Here is a 21535-nt window from a genome sequence, read left to right on the forward strand (position 1 = left end):
TGGTTTAGGATTTGCATAGCAATTTACATCTTGCCATGTCTCCAGTTACTATTTCTGATGAATATTCATTACCTGCCAAGATGATAATCAAGCATGAGTTGATAGCAAAATAACACTCTGAATGTTAACAGTTGATTGAAGGCTAAACTGCTGAAAATGTGCAAGTAAAAAAAAAAAAAAAAAAAAAGGAGCGCGACATAAGCCGGACCATTTCAAAACGAATGGGCCAATCTTACTGCGTTATTGTTGTCAAAACAGGTTGAGGGTCCTTTCCTATAGCGCGCCACTGGCATTTCTTCACACGGGTTCTCCTCCATGACTGAAAATGAGTGATTACGGAAAAGCAAGCAAGGTTCTTCATGTGTCGTTTATGACGTGACATCATCACAGGATACACTCCTCCTCCTCCTGGGACAGCTTCTCAATCTCGCAAGTGTTGCAGGGCAACTTCTCGGCCACCACGAACAGCAGGTTGGTGTTGTTTATCCTCTTGGCGTGGATCAGTCTAAACGGAAAAGGAAGCGCGCTTTATGAAAAAGGAAGCGCGCTCTATGAAGCGGCGTCCCTCTCGACCGTGCGTGCACAGCATGTGAGCGTTTGCGTGCGGGCGGGCACCTGGAGCAGTTGCCGCAGTCCTGCAGCATGTTGAAAGAGCTGCTCAGATTGCTCAGGTAGTACTGAGTCTGGATCATGACGCAACTCCTGTCCTTGGAGTCCAGACCTTCGGCGTGTACCTCGTCTGTGGGTTACATGAAACGTCTATTGTGTAGATTATGCATACTTTATATATGCGCGTGTCGGAAGCGGGCATTTTACTGGTCCCTCAGTCATCAGTGACAACCCACCTGCCCGTCATCGTTAAGTCTGCCACTTTTTTAAGTACATGTCCCCTTAATTATAAATTGTAGATAAGATGCACATACATGCTCAATTGCGGCATTGCGGCACCCACCTGTGACAAACCAGCTGTGATAAGCTAGCCCATACATGAACTGCTGGAACAATGACCTGAAGGCAAGAAGGTTCCATTAGAAGTACTGTATTACATTGACTTGGGCATTTCATAGTTGATTTCACGGTGTTACTTTCAAATTCATCGAGAATTTAAATGTGACACAGCACATCTTTGATTTAAAACAACTCCCAGGTGTCTCAGATTTTGGGCTTTGACGTTATTCCCGGTGTCACTTGAAAATGGCCTGTTAATCATCAAATGAATTGCTATAATAGCCACGAGGTCCATTTCTCACCATGCAGCCGCAGATGTCCACCAAGCCAGATTAACAAAGTCCGCAATGGTGGGCTGCGGAAATGACATTGGGTGAAAAATTATTACTGTGGCCCGCCGCGTGTTCAATGTATGTTTTTTAGTACCACTAAGACTCCTCTGCGAGCCGCTCCGGCCTCGCTGTTGGGCATGCGCTCGCACACCGACTGGTAGTCGTACGACTGCTTGCGGTAGTAGAAGGAGTTGTTGTAGAGGGCGTACATCAGGTAGGGGTCCACTTCGCTGAAGAACATGCCCACCTGCGGCGGAACGCAAGAAGGTTGAAGAGAAAGAATTACCGCCTGCGACGAGTCTAAGCGCCACCTTGTTCCAGTCGTCCTTCTGGTTGGACATGATGAGGAAGCCTCCGTCGTCCACTAAGTAACAGAGGAGGTCCTGCGGGCGAATGAAATTGTGGAGTGTGAGCTGGAGGAGCAGTGAAATGCTTGCGAGAAGACAAATGGACACCTACGTCGTTATTGGCTTCACAGTCCATCTCGCAGACCCTGTTTGGTCCACACTGACATCAAAACAAAAAAGAGGACATGAGTTTCAAATCGGAGGCCGTTTGCAGACAAACGACCACACTCAGTTTATTGTAGCGTTACCTCAAACCTACCTGTTGTATAATAAATTGCCATACTGTAAATCTAGATTTTTAAAATTCTAAATCAGGACACGGCAATTTAGCTGAATATCAAATATGCAATAAATTCTCACCAGAAACATAACATCGAATTGCTAGTCAGGCTCGTGACTGTTGGTTGTGTAATTACTTTAGCTAATGCTAAATGCTAGCTTGGTGGATAATTCTTGGAACTCGGAACGCAAGTCTCAAAACTGGGGCTGTCTGGGTCAAACCAGTACTTCTGGTCACACTATATATACCCTAAACATTTTTCCCACGGGCAATTCCTGGTATTAGCATTTTTGCACCTTAGTAAATGCTTGACAACAGGAACACTTGAACTAAACTTTGTCAAACAGGTGTCTACTGAGTGCACGTTTGCTTACCGTGTTCGGGCCTTGGCGGTTGTCTGTGTGATTACTAGCAAGAATCTTAAACTTATCCACCCACGCTTCAAGATCCAGTTTCACTCCCACGACTGACAAATGAACACCACGGACAAGTTATTGTAAGTCTCTTCAAAATGAAAACCACATGAGTCAGAAACGCACCTGCCGGCTTGATAGTCTTCCCTCCGACAGTGATGTCCACCGCCGTGCTGACCAGAATCCCGATGGTGTCATTCTCCGGGTTGAGTAGCTCGTCCCTTGCTGCCAGACGAACAAATGAAAGCGAGTAAACCCAAAGACCGGGCCCGAAGCGAGACGCCCCGAGAAGCATCGTTCACCTGTACGATAAGGCGCTCTGAAGATGTAGCCCTTGTTGTCGAGACTGCGGCGGTAATAGCTGGCGTTAAACGGTTCGGGGTCTTCCTCCCAGCTTTCCGCGGCCCTGACATTTAACAAGAGAGCTGTAAATCTCCCCGCTATGAGCCCTTTGCCGCAGTGCTTGTTCCTTATCAAAGTGCATTAGACTTGAAAAAGGAGGCATTAAAAAAACAACAACGCACAATTCTTGATAAAAAGAACGCTTACTTGTTGGGAAACACTCGTGTGATTCCTCCGTCCGTGGCAGCAAATACAGCCAGAAAACCGTACCTTTAAAACACATTACAGGGGAGGTTATTCAAAATGGACTTCTTTTTAATGTCATGTATAAAAATTGGAGGGTCTCCGGAGTGTGCGACAACAATTCGCACACCTAAGGACAATCTGTGAATGAGCCATTCCGAACTCACGTATTCAAGTCTTTGTTCTTCCACACTTTGTCCACCAGCTGCCTGATGATGCCCGTGTCCAGGATGAGGTTGTGAAGGAGCAAATTGTCACCTGAACAGGGCAACAAAATACAGCTAAGTATTTGCACGTAAACAGAATATCAACATCAATACAAGGTGGCCAAACAAGCATCCCAGTGGGTTTTGTTTAGTTAGACTTGGCTTTTGCATAGGTTTTGCACACAGAACTGCTTTATTAGGAAGATCACTTTTTTTTTGTCTAATGTATTAACGGTGAGAAACAAAGACCATTACCGCTGTATTCATTAAAGTAAGTGCACAAACGCTCAAAACAAAAGAAGACCAGGCGACCATTTTATTGCTAAATGTTACAATGTAATCATGCGTTTTGCAAAATGTGCGGAGTCGTCATGATCCCAAATCTTATTATTTGTTTCCAGCAGTCTGGAGGCCCTGTGGTATCACGTTACCTCTCACAAGTCAACCTTAAGGTACGATCAGTTACAGTGTTGTTGTAAGTGGGAGAAAATACCAGCAAGCACCGGTACACGCTTTGTTTGACTGTAACCAGGTACATGAGAGAGTGGGTAGAAAACCGTAATACCCCTAAAGCTTCCACGAGCGCATGCGAAAAATTACACATACTCCCTTTAAAGCACTTGTCACATCCTTGATCGTCTGTTGAGATATTGATGATTGTGTCTATCTTTGAAATCAGTAAAAAGACATGCAAATTTCTTTTACTGTGCGCAATGATAATGTAAAAACAAAACTCTTAAGGCCTCAAAAAACAGCGCGTGTACGGTAATCCCCTGCGTATTCGTGGTTCTCAATTCAAGGTTTGGTATTGAACTACTGCACTTTCTTTATAATACTACTATATTTTGTAGAATATTTGTGGTTTAATAATTGAGGGCAATCCGCAGTCTGAAATCTGAAGTTAATGCTGAGCTCATGAGCAGAATACGACTGACATTGCTTGGAGTCAGGTGTCACTTTCTCCATGAGAGCGATGAAGTTGAGCAGGAATTCCGTGTTGTTGCTCGATAACTCCAGATCGTTGCAATATTCCCTGCGGAGCAAAAAAAAAAAAGAAATGAACTGAAGACTGCTTAAACCTGCTTGACATAGTAAATCCTCAGACAAATCATGCAAAATCACAGCAGCGGCAGCATGCGTGGAGGGTTGTACTTGGTACAGTGACGGCGAACTCTGATGACACGAAAGCCAAGTTTGAGCATCACTCATCAGCGACAATGAAAACAGTACAATGCAACACTCACGCACGGACATGAAAAGTACACAATCCTGGACGAGATGCGGCATAAAATGACAACAAGGAGAGCGTTCCACGCAAGGCTACCTGGGAGCAATGAATATATGTCCTTCAGATTCAAAACTGTTTGGCAGCAGTGACTCAAAATCTGCAACAGAAAGGGGGAAGATTATCCGGGAAGGGGAGATACGGGGGCCGAGGAAGTGGGGACTTGCAGCTGTTCGGGGACGGAGGACGGGTGTACACAGCGGGACTTTTACCATAGCAGCGTTGAGGGATCATGGGAAACACTAGCGTTAGCCAGTATGGTGCCTCGATTAGGACCTGACCTGAATAGAGGAGCTTGGACTTTTCGTTTTGTCTTTAAAAACGCAAATGATGATTCGGGGATGTTTGGGATGTCTGAGAAGTGACTTGCCGTGGCGTGGGCGTCAGGAAGCGACTTCTCAGACTCTCACAGGGTTGCGGTGAAAAGGTCAGGCGGGCATCAAGGTGGCCAACTGTTGCAAGGGTCCTGATGGAAACTGTCGCCCCTCAGACTGCCAGGGCAGGGGGCCTCGGAGAGACGCAATGGAAGGAAATGCATTGCATTGTGAAGGGCATGTCGAGGGGCAACGCACAAAATTGACAGATCTCATCTTGTCGCACCGGAGGTTTGGATGTACGAATGGGGCGCCCGGCTAGTCTCCGCCCACAATGCCGTGCACCATCCAGGCTCGGGGTTGGCTTAGAAAGTGTTGGGCCCTGCACCTGGCGGTCTGAGGGGCGAGTGAGGATGTGGCACAAGGAGTGAGAGGGACAAGCTGATGGAGACAAGGATCGTAGAGAGGGATGACGCGGGGGGTCGCTGCGCCGAACTGACACCGAATGGGGGGGAGGGCGGGGCCTCTGAAGGTGTCCTGGACACAGCTCAGCCTTGGCAGACTGACTGACTGACTGACGCTCTAGCTCTGCTTGGAAAGTCATACTACTAATAATCATTTTATATACATATCCTTGCGCTAATTCCGTAACACTGAACCATCAAATGAGATTCAATATAAGATTCAAAGATTATGCTCTTAAATTAGCATCGGATAGCGTAGGCAACAAATATCAGCAGTTTGGATGACTGTTTCTGACCCCGCGGGGCTCATTAGGACCACTCAATTGCCTGTCAGATTAGTGAAAGTACTATTTGGATGAATTCCCCAGCAGGAGTTTGGAAGTGGCTGTTTCAAATCAAAATTGGCAGACTAACGTTATAGGTCCTTGAAAACTTTTTGCCGTATCCTGTTATGATAGACCGCCATCAGCTGTTTCTTTCAATTCTCATTTTTTTCAAATCATTACAACTGGAGCGTTCTGGAATTATTTTCCAGGTTTGAGGTGGTCGAGCTTAGGACTCCTAAAGTTAACCAATTTCCACCAAGGTAAATGACATAATTTTAAGTGTCTTTCATAGCATCCGGTTCACGGAATATAACAATGCTCAATTTATGCTAATCAACTAACAATATTCATTTCAAGCAGAAATGCCTCTTGGTATTGATGTGTCATAATTGTCATGTGGGGTGCAGAATTGGGACCCATAGCCAGACTGGACACCGAAGTGAAAAAGTAGAAAGTACTGATACAGAAAAAGCCAACGTAAGCACGACATTGTTAAGTAGACTCGGAAACCAGACCCAGAAAACAGACTTGGAGACCTAACTAGAAAAGAACCGGAAAGACAGATTATCATGTCAAGTTGTCTTCGATTTTAGTCAGGTTTTCAGAGCGTAGTTGTGTCTTTGTTGGATTTTTGTGTATACGGACTTTCTACCTTTCCACTTCCGTGTCCAGTCCGCTTCTCGGTCCAAATCCTTTTCCTCACGTGACAGTTCTGACCTTTACGGACCTTTATCGTCCGGCATCATATCGGACCATACACAATAAACGACTGATCAAATAGTGTCGGTACATTTCCAGAGATCAACAGCGGATCTAGCTGTTGTATTGCTAGGTCATGGGCTTTGTGAGAATGAACCTTAATAGATTAGTGACACAGTAAGAAATAGACAGGTAAGGGTAGAGAGGATGCAAAGGAGAAGTGAAAGACAGACAGAAGGAAAAGAGCCATTCGCAGAAGGATCATGAACGTTTGTCTTCCTGTTCAGTGCGTCTGCAGCAGAGGTGAGCTGACAACTGAGCTCTTATCATCGTGGCGGGAAGGATGAGGGGTGAGGTTAAAAGTAGGAGAAGAAGATCCTGGAGGCAAAGACGGGCAGGCAGACAAGGGGAGCCGGGGTCGGGGTCAGGGCGGAGTTACGAGGGAGGTGGTAGGTGGGGTCGGGATGAGGAAGGAAGCGGTAGGCGGGGGGAAGAGGAGGAGGAAGTCAAGGGATAGGGAACGTGGACCAAGATGGAGTATACTTGCCCTGGATGTATGACACTGTGTGGATCCATCAGAGAAGGAGCAAGAAAAGAAACAGGGGGTCGGGTAGGAAAGGGTTTTGGGGGAGGGGGGGGGGAGGGGGAGTCACAGACAATATTTTATTCAATTTATTGCTTGAATAAAAATATTGTGTTCTCGAACCAAAAACAACACAAAGTCTTGAAATCAAACGAGTAAAGCAGGATACACACACTGACGATCGGTCTGATTTGAATATTCATATATTAAGTCAGTTGAAGCCTGGGGTGGGCAAATAAAGCATTTACGTGCCAAGAAAATATTGACTTTTAAGGAGTGAGCTTTTGCTGTCCCTAAAACATCTGACAATCTTAAATGTGAAACCTTTGAAATATTTACAATCAAAAACCCTTGCATGTGTGGTCAACAGTGAGTGGAGCTGAGTCGTGGACTTTGGTAGAAAATTAGGAACTGTACTGTACTTTGATTTTTATATTTATCATATTTTTGGATTTTAAGGGTCACTTAAAATCTTTTAATTTTCTCAAAAATCATTGGTGTGCCTGATGTACAAATGTCAAACTGAAGAATGCAGTTTGACACATTTGGTTGACCGCTTTGTAACTTGTTCACTGGTTTATAACAGCGTTTATAACACAGGTTTTTGCAAACTGTGCATTGAAGTCGTCAAGTACCTCAACGTTTAGCGTAGCCGTTTACCATACGGTGTGGGCGTTAGGAGTATTTTCTCTTTCCAGATTTGCCCTAAAACTATTCGGGGGCAAAAGTTACAATCCAAAATGTGTCGCGTGTCTTTTGTTCGCATTTCAAAATTCGCTGACTAAATGCAGAAATACGTATGTGTACCCCGCTGAAAAGAAATGAATACCAAACATCTTATTTGCTGGAGCAAATGAGAAAGACAGAAAAAAGACAAAATTATTGTGGAAAAATATCAAGAGGAAGAACGGCAAAGAAAGAATGAGAACGACAACAACGTGTCCCCATTCGGACTCACAAAACCAAACTCCCACACATGTGCGCTCGGGCCTTGTGGGAGTTTTTGAGCCGAATGATTCCAAAGCTCACACGCAGTCCACAAAGTCACACGTACGACAAAAGGGAAAGAAAATCATATGAGGTATCATAAGGAGGTGAAAAGCATGCATGTTTTCACAATTTTCCGCCCCAAACAAAATTGCAACACACACGCTTCAGAATCATTTCTCGGTGGAGAAGAGGCGAGAGCGTTTGGCAAGAAATAATAAAAGAAGAATAAAATAATAGCACAAAGTCACCATTATTTTCACCCGCGTCACAAAGCTTTCACCTTTCTGTCTCTTCAGTTTGTTTTTTTCTTCAGCCGGGGCGAAGAAAAAACATCACCGTTTTTTTGTTTGTTTGTTTGTTTTTACAGCACAGCATGGAGACAGGAGGAGGAGGGGGAGGAAGGAGGGATACTCAGATCGGATCCAACCTATCAAGGACCATCGAGAGGAGGAGGAGGAGGAGGAGGAGGAAGGAGACAAAGGCGAGTCGCTCCGTTCCCTACGATCGCGTCGGAGACCCCGGGAAAAAAAGTCCGACGAGAGGGACGGAGAGAGACAGAGAGAGAGGGAGAGAGAGAGCAAGGATGGTCTGGCATCGGAATGGAGAAGGTACTTACACTGCACCTGCAGGATCTGGTCGCTAAGATTGGCTTTGATGTGGCTCTCGCTATATGTGGGCAGTACCAACCCTAGACTGAAAAATCAGGCACAAGCACAAACATTAGGGACACGTGCAAAACCCCGTCGGCTCAGCTACATTTTGGTATATAAAGGGACAAAATATGGACGTCCAACAAGCCATTCATCTATTTTTGATACTAGCTCATCCTCGCGGATAAGTTGGGTTTATCCCAGTCACAGGGCATATTCATTGTCCTCATTTGCGGCAGAACAGAATAGAAGTCTGATTTTTGGTGAGAGAAGTGGAATCCACCCAGGCCCGCTCAACCACAGAGCACATCCTGCCAGTTTCTGGTACTGTAAGAATTGCATTTTCTTCTACTAAATGGAAGGTAGAGGGAGCCTGTGTAGCTATCGGCGAATCGTTCCATTCCAAATGTCAATGCAAGCAATATAAACAAACCTGCTCCCTACCTATAGTCCGTGCCCTCCACCGGCGTCCACGTGTACGTTCGCACGGCCTCGTCGATGTACCTCTGCGGATAGCCACAGCGCAGCGTCACATGACAAAGCATTCATGATGGAGCTGCTTTCGTGACCGGGTCTCGGTGCGGACGACTTGCCTCATCAACCGACTTAATGAGCGTCTTGATTTTCCTCTGCCCAGATTTGCCATCAATCATTTGTCTCCGGATCTAAGGACAAATGACGAGAGAGAGAGAGGAGTACGTGTTTGAAATACCAAATAACAAACAGAAAAAGATGAGTATAAATGGCCCAATATGGATAACGTGAACCCCTTCTATTTGTAAGCAATCGTGACTGAGCACCGCCCCAACAAATGGGGGCTTGTAATTACCAATATACGCCACAAGATGGCGACATGGCACTTAAGACACACTATTCTCCATTTGGATCGATTTATCAACGTAATCACCAAAGCATAACAAGATGCGTGTAACAAGTACAAAATCTTTAACACATGTTACAGGAAATTCTTTATTCAGTAATCCACCGCGTTATGTACTGTTCCCGTTCATCACAGGAGCTATGTTCTGAGCACACCCGCAATAATAGAAAACTTATGTAAAACAAGGTAACTTCTGTGTACTACGGGAAGTTGTCAATTTATGACAGACTATGATGATTCTAGATTAGGGACGGCGTACAAAGAAGGTTGCTACCTCCTCCTTATTGGTGTCCTCCAGTTCTGCATCGAGAAAGTCCAGCGTGACGGGCTCCCTGAAGTTGATGATCTGCTCAAGGGCACAGAGGTGAATGAATTGAGGGAACCACCGATCGAGCTTGAGCAGTTCTAAAGACGCGCGCACACCTTGGGTCGCAGGTTGGGGTGTAGCAGCACGTAACCATTTGGATCCGTTGCAAAGGTGTAACCGTTGGCACCGAGCTGCGTGACCCAAAAAAATGTGAGAGGTGATGACATCATCATCCCTGCCTAAGTACAGAGTATAAACGCTGACAAAACGTTCGGAATGTTGGGCTTCTCTGGGTAAACTTTCAATTGGAACCTAAATTGCACTTTTTCAGGTGAACTTAATTTGACCTAACGTCCCAGTACTTTTTGCACAACTCCTTCTCTAAAGATAGAACTGAATGGATTGGAACGCACCATAATGTCTTTATTGTCATTGTACACAGGTATCCGTTGTGAATTTTGCTCTTCAGTTCCTTGCAAAAAGTACAAAACAAAGAAAAGTTGAGCATCCAAAAATAGAGAAAGGGTCCAATTAAGTTCACCTTGAAGGGCTCTCATAGCCCCAAATCCCCAACTTTTTGCAAAGTGCGCAACATTTTTGTGCGTCCGTCATGCTCACTCTATATGTGGGCGTCTTCTTTTTGATCTCATTGATTGCGATGTCCACGCCCATGACTCCAAGGATGAGCTGGTTCTGTATAGGGGAGAACATTCTCTGTATTACACTGAGCCTGAAGAAGCTCACAGTTATCACTATGGACCACTATCTGATTAGCACCTACTTTAGCTTTTATCGCTTCTATCTATTCTGCTGCTTTACGCTCCGGTGATAAGCTTAAAGTAAATGCAGGGCTTAAGGATGCTGAGAGATGGATCCAAAGTGCTGGCGTCTGGGCGATAACCGTTACTTCAGCACAGAAGCTTGTATGTAATGTCAGCGATCACCTCAGAGAGGCACTGTTGGATTTGGCTCTCTATGGTCAATATGCAACTAAGAGTGGATTTCCATGAAACTAAGGCCGCATTTACAATACAGGTCCTAGCGGTTGGAAAATATTTCATCTTTCATTTTACAATCAATTGGCAATAAAGAAAGAAACTAAAAAAAAAAACATGGCTGATCATTTCATTCCCGTTTGTTTTTATCCAGCACGTGCAAAAAAACACCCCAAACAAAACAAAAAAAACCAAACGAAAACAAAGCCTAATTTTACAAGTAAAAACGACCACATTTTCATAAATTTTCATTTTGAGGGCCGGGTTGGGTATGAGCACTAGTAAAGCCACGTGCACTTGTAATGTGGGAAGGAAGGAATGAAGGAAGAAAAACAGGTTGCGTAGGATGAAGGTAGGTAGTTAGCTAGGTAGACAGGCTGGTTGGGTTGCAAGGAAGCAAGTAAGGTTAATACATTTCCTACTGGTAAGAAAGTAGGAAGAACATAAAGGAATGATAGATAGAAAAAAAGGTAGGTAGGAAGTTATGTAGGTCAGAATAAATATGTAGGTACTGAGGAAGAAACGAAGGAAAGAAGATGGGTAGATTCATCCTCGGAGTCGGTGGCTACTGGGAGAAAGGAAGGAAAGGAGGTCGATGGGCACTCTATAGACAGGAATGAAGGAAAGAAAGAAAGACGAGGAGGGAAATGATGTAAAATAGATAGGAAAGAATGAAAGTCGGTTGTAAAAAAAAGTAAGTAGCAAGGCAGGAGGGAAGGAAAGGAGGGATGGAAGCTGGGTAGATCCCTACCAAGGCAGGCAGTTAAAAATATATGTACTGGTGGGTAGGAGGGGTGAAAGGAAGGTAGGTAGGTAGATCGAAAGGTAAAGCAGGCAGATGGATTATTCATCCTGAGGCATTACAATCGCATATCTCATGTAGTGTACCTGCGAGCTTGCTCTATCTGCAGTGAGGTTGAAGACCGGCATGGTCCCCGTGATGACCAGGCCCAAACCCTAGAACAATAAAATGGAACGTATATTAACAACATCATGAGCTACGCTTCAGAGTTTCTCTCTCTCTGTTTCCCTCTCACCAGAGCATCCTGGTAGACGTTGGTCCACTGCACCTGCTTGGCTTTGGACCCAGCTAGCACCATAGGTCGTCCCAGGACATCCAGGTACTCCTGAGAGCACGCAATAAACGAAGCAGCGGTAAAACACACATGCTTGCTTTTTATAGAGCTTGTTTTATGTCCAAGCAAGAAAGCCTTCGAATATCCGTAAAAGTAGAAGAGCGTCCCTCTCGGCGGCCGCGTAAAGCGGTGGGTCACGGGCGGCGGAAAGCCTCAGCAAGTCGCTCAAGGCTGCGGTTGATTATTATGAAGGAGCTATTAAAAACGCATTAAGGGGCATCAAAGGCATGACGTGCAAACGGGGCCATTTTCCCCTGAGGCGCTAATGTCAACGCTGGCGTTGTGACAAAAGTCCTACGGCAACTGGGAATTGGGGTGAGGTGTTGAGAATACAACTAATACGTCACACACTGAGCTAGCTTTTTTTTTTTTAACACCCTCATTCATTCATGTTCATTTGGGAAAAAGCTGAATGTGCTGTAGTTATGGAGTCTTGTCGCATTTTAAAGGCAACGTATTGTAAAGAATTGACTAATTTAATACCTATGCAGTGGTGCCTTATAATCTTAAACTATATAACGCGACAGTTCAATAGATTTCATTGACAGGATAATGAAAGTAGCATTGACTTTGCGCTACATTTTTGAAGGGCTTACTAATGTATGGGCAAATCTGCAGTTTTAATAAAAAAAAAAAAAAATCCCAGCATTTTCACCAGTACGATAAAAGCAAAGAAAAGCAAATACGATTGTAAATTTTGACCTTTGAGTACAAACCCTTGAAACGCGCGTGCGGCGCGTCCTGTCCGAGCGCACGACCGTGTCGGCGTCTAGCTCCTGACTGTTTGCTTTCATCGGCCGAACCGCGAGACGCTGACAGGCGTAACCTATTCTATTATTAGCTCGATAAAAGTCCGCTTAAACGCGCCATGGGGAGATATTCCATCAGGACAGTGACAGCCAGACCTTTTCACTGGATACGGGGGAAATTTTACGCCTGGCTAGAACAATCTAAGGCACATAAAAGTGGTAGCGAGCACAAATTTGTGCGGCAAAGGAGCCAGAGCTGTATAAAGTCACAGCAGCCCCGCTTGGTGATTAGAGGCCATTATCTCCCTAATAGCTTCCATCACACCAGGAAGTCGACTAGGGCAATGATCTCGACAAGAATTCTGCCTCTTTACAAAGAATAATGCTCATGTTTTATTGACACTGCTAAAGAGCTACTAATAGATGCTTCTTAGCCACACCCCATTTACAGTGCGCCGCATATACGGTGAACCCTCGCTAAATTCTCAATCGAATCGGAGACCCCGAAATCGGAATCGGATCGTGAAACAGGCAAAGATTCCCACCCCTACTAATTGCAGAACTGTTGGGTGTAGAGCGTGAGAGTGAGTAAGAAAGGCGAGCGCAAGAAAGTTGGGCCCACGTTACAAATAGCGCCGTTGTAATAAATTAGGACGCTGAATGTAAATTCTGCTTCCCCGTTATCGTGTTTGTTCAGCTAGCCGCTTCGCTCTGGGTCGACGTGCAAGAGCTGTTATCCGGGGCATCTCCTTGTCTCCCTACAACGGCCGAGGGATGAAACGGCAACAGATAACGCTACAGTTACTGGATGAGGTTTAATCATTAAAGATTGAAGTCAATAGTGTAGATACTTTTCACGCATTGTCAGATACAAATAAAATAAATCACTGTCGAATAACGTTCAAAGGAAAGCTTTAATCTAGCACAGGTTACTGTACACATACTCTATGCATATATATTGTTACTTTTGTTACTGAGACTAAATAATCTGTCTCTAGTCTATCGGGGATTCCGGTGTCTGATTGGGTCTCACGTGGCTGAATTCCCAAGCAGAGGATGGTCTAAGTAGGAACTGTGGAATTTTCCCATATTTGAGGGAGTAATAATAAACACGGTGAGATAAATCTCTGAGCCGTGCGTCGTTGCTAACAGCGTCTTGTTGAGACTCCAGTCTTGCAGAGGAAAGTATGTGTGAGCAAGTCAAAATCTACAGTTGGAAAGAGCTTCTCCGCAGGGCCTCCATAAGCTAGCCGTGCCTCAAGCAAACGAGAGGGAATACGCGGTGAGGGGGTGAAGGAAGCGTCCCATCCAAAAGAAGTTAGCGGCATTCATGTGAAACTTCCCTTGTGAAGCCATCCACCTGAAAAGTCCCCGTGTTGTAGAGTGCCCCAGGCTTACTACCGCGTCGTCACCGTTGAGGGATCGGCGAAGGAAATGAGCCTCTTGAAAAGTCATCTTCATTCACTCTCATAAAGTCCTGTTGTACTCTTGTGAATCTTACCTGGGTGTTGATTCGGATGGCTCCGATGGATGGGATTTCAAAGTAGTAACCTGAAAATAAAAGAAGATCCATCAGCACTATCGACCCAGTACGCTCATCCACAATGTCATGTCGCTCAAGCGAATTACTGACAATGTTCCGATTTAAAAAAAAAAAAAATGCGTGCGGGCAAAACTTGAGTATGGACTTTAGCGTTTAATTAATGGAAGTGTTAAGACGGCAGAGGAATTAGTTTTCCCATTCAATCCGTCTGTGGTGCTAGGCTGTATTATTCTCCGCTTAAAATGGCGTCAGTCCGCATGGATGACGCGCAACGACGGAGCTGACCTCTCTGCACTCACGCTCAAGCCTCCTGGGCCCCGCCGCCGCCTGATTAGAAATGGAGGAGAGCAAGCGCCCGGGTCAATTAGCGTGCCACTCGCCAACTTATTAAAGCCAGCAGTGTTTATACAAAGAAGCGCCAAATCATCAACTGCATTTTAAATGGCCCGAGAGGAAGTAGCCCTGTTGTTTTTGACGCGCGGCCACGCTGCCAAGCTGTCCCAAGCAATTGACACACGCGCTAGTGACCCACAATTCAGCAATCGCACTCAATCGTTTTTCTACCAACAAAACCTGGCATTTGAAATGCGTGTAGAGACTTTTTTCGAGATAAATCGCACGCCATAAGAGCGGAACGCACATAACGACGTTTTCCTCATCATGTCTCTCATATTTTTAACATCATTGCGTGCGTACGCTGCTTTGCTGCGGACAGTGGTCGGCTCTCGTGTCAGGGAGCTGCCTCCGTTGAAGTCAGATAGCAAAGAAAGTCGTCAGGACGCCGAGAGGACACGTCCCGGAAGAGACCCGCGCGTCGACATCATTGTTTTATGTCGGCGCAGACGTTAGCGGCGCGCTAATCGCTCCGGAGGTGAAAAGCCAAGCAGCCGTAATCCTTGGCGCTCGGCTCAGACTGACACGGAGATGACGAGCTAATCGTCCTGCGGGGCAGACGTTCCTGCTGCTAATTAATAACGTCTGGCGAGATATGTCTGAAGTTCGCCGAGATGGCGGAGAAGTTAGAAAGGAGCTTTCAGATCGAGTCTAGACAAACAAAAAAAATTGAGCTAGGTGGAAGGAAAGGCAATCTGAAGTACAACTTTCCATCTTCTGGTTTGTTCAGTTCGATTAGTAGCGTGCTACTAACTAGACACTGAGCATTCATGATTGATTCATACTGCAGAATTCCTACTTTACGGTAAATCTTTGTCACCAAAGTCACTTTACAGACAAACATCTGAACTGAAACTAGAGCTACTTCATATAAATAGTATTGTATTTAACGTCCTCGAACCCCATATTTACCTTTGTTGGCACAAGCGATCCACTGCAGCGGGGTGACATCATAATTATGCTGACCAACAGAGAAAGTGAACACGCGCACCTGTGGGGAGAAAAATGAATCCAAATAAATGCATTATTGTAGATGATCAAAATGTCAAAATTGGAATTTGCCAAATGTGTACTTTAACTGTGTATCATGAGGGTTGTTCAAAAAAGCGGGAAGATTTAAGATTTAAAAAGTTGACCAAAATGGGTTTCTTCAAGTTCAGCTTCAAGTCGGGGGCTGAAGTTTTTTTTTCCTTTATTTTTGAAGCCAATCCGCAAAATGATCATCCGATTTTGACACCATTTTACCCACAATAGAGGGGGTAGACCAAAAAAAAAAAAAATCACTTATCTGACCTTTCTGCTTGAGACTTGTGAACTCACGAGCCCACGAATTTGGCAAAAATGGTAGCTCCAATAAAAAATGGCCAACACCCTGTTAAATTTTGTGCATGTCCTTGAGCCTTTTCTGTGACCCGTTTCAAAACGAGGTGACCACTTTTTTGTTCAATTTCAAGCATTGAGACTTTTTTGTGCCTCCTGTTATGATATCCCAATTTCGTGTTAATTTGTGAAAGTGGTGGCAAAGGTTTGAGTATTCCTTTATTATTTTAAATGGGCATTACTGGGGCAATGTTTGGACTAAGTCATGTGCGGTACTCCGGAAATACATCCTTTTCAACGGTCCACACTAATTTAAGAAAAAATAAATAAATCTGTGATTTGAGGCACGCCGAGGCCCCAAAAGGTGTCATTAAAAAAATCCGAGGGGAAATTTAAGACACCTCGGCGAACGGCATTAACTTTGCCGTCATGTGCCACAAACACAAATGCGTGATTAGATTAGCCTACTCGACGCCTCTTGCACAGCTGCCTCGCGAAGGACTGCGACGGCACTTGTCGGAATACAGATTATTCCTGTATGACAGTAGCTGTCGGTGCACAAGTAGATAGTAACGGATAGCGGGATAAACGTGAGGTGGGGGAGGCCTGGAACGCAGCCACCGACTATTAGCCGTAATTTTTTTTTTACTGGCTTTCGGCGATAAAGCGGCTAATTAGTTAGCAGGTCAGAGCCGTTAACGCTGGCGGCGATAACAAAAGAGACGAGCAAAGACAAACACAAACGGCAATGACGCGGCGATAATGTCCGCCGACGGCACAAGGTCAGCGCGTAGGAACAAGACGGGTTCTGACCGTTTTGTTGGGCCAGTTGTACTTCTCGAAGATTTCCTGAGCCCGATCCTCCCCGCCGTCTGTGAACATCATGATCATCTTGTTGCAGTTGGCCCTCGGAGCGCTGCTCTCCTGCGGGAAAGAAAATAAAAAGGATGCAAATACGCGAGTGAGACGCGCGGCGACGGGTGGAAGATGCGCTTGGTTCGTCGTTACAGCGAACCCAACCCAACGTCTAAAAGGTATTAGAGAAGATTGGTCGCAAGGTAAATCAATCCGTCTCGGTGCGTTATGAGTGTGCTAGCAGCTCCTTCCACCCTCTGTCCAAACCGTCTGTGATGGATTCGAATTTGCGGTGGGCTAACTAGCACAAATCAACAGTGAGCAAAAATGAGCTTCTTTCACGATAGTGTCAAATGATTCCCAACTTTGGACAGTCTCTGTATTTTCTGTCTATACCATAGGTGTCAAACAAATTTTTATTTCGGGCCGCATTGTAGTTATGGCTTCTGTCAGAGGGCCGGAATGTGACTGTGAATTCAAATAAATATTAATTGTGTTGGTCACACATTTACCTAGATTTGAAATCAGAAGTCGGCAAAAACTGTTCAAGGGATTTGGGGAATAAGAAAACTTTGTTTTTCTTCCCCTAAATTTGAATAAGTTAAAGACAACTTGCAATTTTGGAAATGTAGTCAGAAACTTGAAGTCAAATCAGTCTTTCACGGGCCACAAAAAGTGAGGTGGCGGGCCGGATCTGGCCCCCGGGCCTTGACTTTGACACCCGTGGGACTCTATACTGTAACTCCAGGTTCGTGCTTTTCACTATGCGAGTCAGCAGTAAGAGCCCGTGCGGAAAAATGAATACAGCAAAAACTTGCAAATAGCATATTATCTAGCCACTAAGTTCACTCAAATAATCTGCAATGCACTGAACCCGCGAATAACAAAGTGCAGCTGCCACCCCTTGGCGCCCCGTAAAACTGAGGGACTTTACACTATAATGTCTTTACTAGCACTCTGTAAGCTCCGAAACGGCATGGTTTTTGTTTTGAACGTGTTTAGTAGCAGCCAGTCTTGTGCCCGTGTAGCAGCTGGCACAGACACCGCTGCCAGCCGTCTGACAAGCACCTAATAATGATAAATAATATCGCCACAATTACATATTTGATAGGGCTTCTGCCACCAGTCATAAGAGCAACGATGCTGCAGACAGCCATTAAAAAGGCCTTTTTTATTTCTTGCAGTAGGTGTGTGTGTGTGTGTAGAGGCCACACTTGGCTGTGTGCCTCCAAGCCAGCAGAGGAATATAAAGAGAGGCTGATCTCTGCTGCGCTGCGCTCATCAATCATCCCATCAGAGCCCATTAGGGTGTTGGCCTGCTGGAGTATACGATGACATACGGGTTTAGGAAAAAAAAAAGAGGGGGGGGGGGTAGGTGCACCTGTGTTGCGGAAGTGTGGGTTGTGAACGGCGGGCTGCAGAGTTGACAAAGAAATGCATACACGCACACATTTTGCCAAAGGAGATGCGAGCATCACTGTACTTCAAAACGAGTTGGGACCCAGAATGTACCCCACTTTTTTTTGCCAAAACTCAGCCGGGATAGTTTATGAGACTGGTTGGCAAATGTTTTTCGATGATGGACTGCTTCTAAAAGATTTTTCCCTGCCAAGTACTTCCTAATCAGCACAAAACATTTTTGAATGAAAAAAACAAACAACCTTTAGACCAAGTCAACAAAATAAAAGCCTACAACGTTTGCAAAAGAGTCACCGCGGCGCAATTTAGCGACAGGTTGCTTCATGTTCCAATTCATTAACTCTTAATTTGAAAAGAACCATTTACTGTTTTGCTGATCCATGAAACCTTGTTAAAAGCTTCTGAAAAACCTCACGTACTCTCTGACATGCCTTCATGTACCCCTGTTTGAGAACGGCTGGATTTAAGTGGCACAGAATGGAACGAGTACGTCCAACCCCTGTCACACTTACATTGAGAAGCTGCTCAAAGGCAAACGTGAAGCCTGACTTATAGTCAGTGGTTCCTTTGGCTTGCATGTGCATGACAGCCTCCTTGAAGATTTTCTTGTTGCGCACGTTGGCTTGAACCAAAGTCCTGAAGCAGGGCACCACGGCGTCCGCCTCATCATTAAACTGAGAGAGTAAAAAAAAAAAACACAACGATAAGACCAAAACAGCATCTGTCTGTGTGTGTGTGTGTGTGTGTGTGTGTGTGTGTGTGGCAATGCGGCTGCAGATGTGGGCGTGTGCGCAGATGCAGGATGCCCTGTGACTCTCGGGCTGGCAGTAAACGCTGGTAATTACAACTTTGCAACCAAAGAACAGGTGCACCTCAACTCGTTACAAAGCGCTGAAGAGAAACTCAACCAAGGTAATATAATGTGCCTCATCTCATCCAGACAATTAGCCTTTAGCTATATACATTTGCATGTGGAACACTGCGCTAGACTGTAAGTCAAATCTAACATACGCCTGAAATGCTTTTGACAATTGCAACTAGTAGAAAGCCGATCCAATAAAGCGATATCACGTAAATGTCAATTCTCAGCAAATTCAAAAGCAGTTATTTTTGCACGCAATTCAACCACTGCTTTTACTACTATTTTCTTTCTTTTTTAGCTGCGATTGCATTTTGGGTTGGCAAACAAGTCAATATTCCATAATCCTCTACCTTCTTTTATAGACGGCGGGAATCAGAAGCACCCCCCAAGATTATTATGCTCATTTTGTGCAGATTTAGCACCATGCAGTGGATAAATGCAATGGATTATGGGGGATTACTGGCGGTTGTGTCCAAACAGTCACCAAAACAACTATGCGGATGCGTATGTGCGTCCTGCAATATAGGATAAATATAAATATTCATCCTATACGTTAGTCTTGATAGAAGGTCCGGTAATGAGCGTAGTGACAGACTGTCGTGGTCCCGTATGGCAAAGAATTATAACAAGAGAAAGTGCGGCGCTTCCACAGGGAGCAACATAAACTCCCAGCGCAGCCTGCTTACTACTCCTTATTCGCTTCATTAACGCCCGCTTAATGAACGCGACACATATTTCCTCAACACTTGCCTCCTGCCGGCATCTACTTACTCTGGCGACGTTCACGTAGTCATCGTCCGAGAGCGTGTCCAGCATCTTGATGACGGAGGTCTTCATCAGCTTGAGAGTGAGACCGCTGACACTCCCACTCCTGCGCAGAGGTAAACGCTTACAAGTCTTCTGGATAATAAGAAAGGCTTCGTGAATGACCTGACATGTCAAAAAGTATACCAAAAAGTTTTTTAAATGACCCTCACATCATAACCATCTTAAATGTGCACGCGTCGAACATGTAATAGATTTGAAACACATTTTGAATCGGTTGTAAACACGTGCTTCACCTTGAAGCTTTGCACGCACCAACAGGTGGCACTAGCGCCCTTTGTGACGTCTAAGAGACAAGGGCCAAGAGATACTCACACATCCACGATGATGACCATGTCCTTTGGAGAGGACGCGCCTTGAATGTACCTGCGGAGAAAAAAAGGACACAAAGGACCTGGCATTTAATTTGTTTCTATAATCTTTGGAAAAAGGGAACGTGCGGGAAAAAGGAGCCAAAGTTGAAAAAAGCTGAGCCGCGATAATGCGAGTGACCGCGGCTGAGCCCACTTAAGCTAGAGCGCAGTGAAAAAGGCTTATGTGCTTAAAAGACTTAATAGGTGGCGTTGTATGCGCCACTTTGCTGTTGGGCTCACACCAACACAGATAGGCCCCTTTACAGTATAACCATTACTAAACCAATCGGAGAAGGATATCACGGGGTGTAATAACACGCGTTTCAACGGGATGCCCTTTGCACTCCGCCACTTACGCTACGTGCGAAAAGGACCGCTTTATATTGAATTCATTCACCCCGATGATGGAGGTGTCCACGGACACTCCTGGGTAGAGATCCGTTAGTGGCCAAATTGATGACGCGGACCGAGAAAAACAACAAATTCATCATAATAATTCTGGTCCTTTAAGTTTACAGAATGTACTTAAATTGTTAATTGCCTGTTTTTGCATTTTTTACTTATAAAACTGATGACATTTCACATGAACTATGATTTGCATGTGGAAGGCTCTCGGTATAACGAAAACTGTCTTTCGCGATATTGTATCAAAAGTGAGAGAATACTGTGTAGACACTCGTGAAGACGAATACAGCCTCATTCATCAAATTTGTAGCGTAACCATAATACCAGCGTAACAAGTTCTTTATTCAAACGTTCTTGGCAACAAAAGGCATTTTGACAGTGTGGTCGACGAAGATATTTGGCGTGTTGATGAATATTGGCGCTGGCCCTTTAAAAGATTTGGTGTTGGTCTATGTCTTGACAAAATAGGATAGTTGTGAGACCAAAACATTTCCCACAGCAGACACAGCACAGATGAGCAAACTAGCCGGCCTTAGGCAAACGGATCGCACGTAACTAACCCTGACAATACATAATAAGGCGGAACGCAATTCGGAGGCGGGTTGATGTGTGATGGAAAGCATTGTTTCCCTGCATCTCACACGCATGCCTACAACTTCATTGACACAGCCGGGGCCACGGAGACACCCCAAAGCTGCCCGCTGTCCATTTTTCATCCGTAGAAAAATCCTTGACAGGACGCCAGAAAAATGTGGGAGCCCATTGAACGTATTCGCATCCATGGTAAACTGTGGGCTGAACCATGGTGCGCCTTTGGGCCTCAGCAGTCCTGTTTTCCCTTTGGCCCGCCACATAAAATCGGAAAAAATAGCCCAAATCTGCCGGGAACATAGTGTTTATACAGCCCGAGTGGAAGAAAAAAGGCGGAGGGTCTGAAATGGAGCTAGCACCGCCACCGATATGAAGAATGTTTTCAGGTGCGCAGTTAGCGGCCGTCTTCGGCAGAGTAATCACCACAGCTCTTTTTCTGCTGATTATCAGCGCGGAGGGAAGCCAGACGCCCGCAGGGCC

At 45.1% G+C, this 21535-nt stretch overlaps 1 protein-coding gene and 2 long non-coding RNA genes across 5 annotated transcripts in view; 2 read left to right on the forward strand and 1 right to left on the reverse strand.

The window, feature by feature from the left end:
• Window positions 1-21535, reverse strand: part of cacna2d2a (calcium voltage-gated channel auxiliary subunit alpha2delta 2a) — a 134793-nt gene that overhangs the window by 4727 nt on the left and 108531 nt on the right. For 2 of the 3 annotated variants that reach the window (XM_088422675.1, XM_088422673.1), the window contains 30 exons: window positions 20022-20072; window positions 19653-19752; window positions 18532-18693; window positions 16559-16669; window positions 15338-15416; window positions 13991-14040; window positions 11642-11731; window positions 11493-11561; window positions 10228-10302; window positions 9726-9800; window positions 9577-9648; window positions 9016-9087; window positions 8867-8928; window positions 8389-8465; window positions 6747-6761; window positions 4436-4496; window positions 4047-4144; window positions 3073-3163; window positions 2870-2932; window positions 2623-2726; window positions 2447-2545; window positions 2282-2373; window positions 1740-1787; window positions 1592-1663; window positions 1375-1527; window positions 1251-1303; window positions 953-1008; window positions 616-739; window positions 396-505; window positions 237-319 (listed from right to left, as the gene is read on the reverse strand). In XM_088422675.1, coding sequence (XP_088278801.1) covers window positions 237-319; window positions 396-505; window positions 616-739; window positions 953-1008; window positions 1251-1303; window positions 1375-1527; window positions 1592-1663; window positions 1740-1787; window positions 2282-2373; window positions 2447-2545; window positions 2623-2726; window positions 2870-2932; window positions 3073-3163; window positions 4047-4144; window positions 4436-4496; window positions 6747-6761; window positions 8389-8465; window positions 8867-8928; window positions 9016-9087; window positions 9577-9648; window positions 9726-9800; window positions 10228-10302; window positions 11493-11561; window positions 11642-11731; window positions 13991-14040; window positions 15338-15416; window positions 16559-16669; window positions 18532-18693; window positions 19653-19752; window positions 20022-20072 — 2467 coding nt within the window. The remainder of the gene's footprint in view (window positions 1-236; window positions 320-395; window positions 506-615; window positions 740-952; window positions 1009-1250; window positions 1304-1374; window positions 1528-1591; window positions 1664-1739; window positions 1788-2281; window positions 2374-2446; window positions 2546-2622; window positions 2727-2869; window positions 2933-3072; window positions 3164-4046; window positions 4145-4435; window positions 4497-6746; window positions 6762-8388; window positions 8466-8866; window positions 8929-9015; window positions 9088-9576; window positions 9649-9725; window positions 9801-10227; window positions 10303-11492; window positions 11562-11641; window positions 11732-13990; window positions 14041-15337; window positions 15417-16558; window positions 16670-18531; window positions 18694-19652; window positions 19753-20021; window positions 20073-21535) is intronic. The other variant, XM_088422674.1, reaches the window with a different exon arrangement.
• LOC148419457 (uncharacterized) lies at window positions 194-8209 on the forward strand. Its single transcript, XR_015866534.1, has 3 exons — window positions 194-471; window positions 3111-3563; window positions 8140-8209. It is a non-coding gene; the product is annotated as an uncharacterized LOC148419457 (long non-coding RNA).
• Window positions 8205-20691, forward strand: LOC148419458 (uncharacterized). The gene is made up of 7 exons (XR_015866533.1): window positions 8205-8380; window positions 9060-9117; window positions 9546-9666; window positions 11645-11725; window positions 16647-16779; window positions 18797-18931; window positions 19672-20691. It is a non-coding gene; the product is annotated as an uncharacterized LOC148419458 (long non-coding RNA).

Source organism: Hippichthys cyanospilos, chromosome 9 (genome assembly GCF_059441005.1).
Source record: "Hippichthys cyanospilos isolate Australia breed blue-spotted pipefish chromosome 9, RoL_Hcya_1.0, whole genome shotgun sequence".
NCBI classification, from domain to species: Eukaryota; Metazoa; Chordata; class Actinopteri; order Syngnathiformes; family Syngnathidae; genus Hippichthys; species Hippichthys cyanospilos.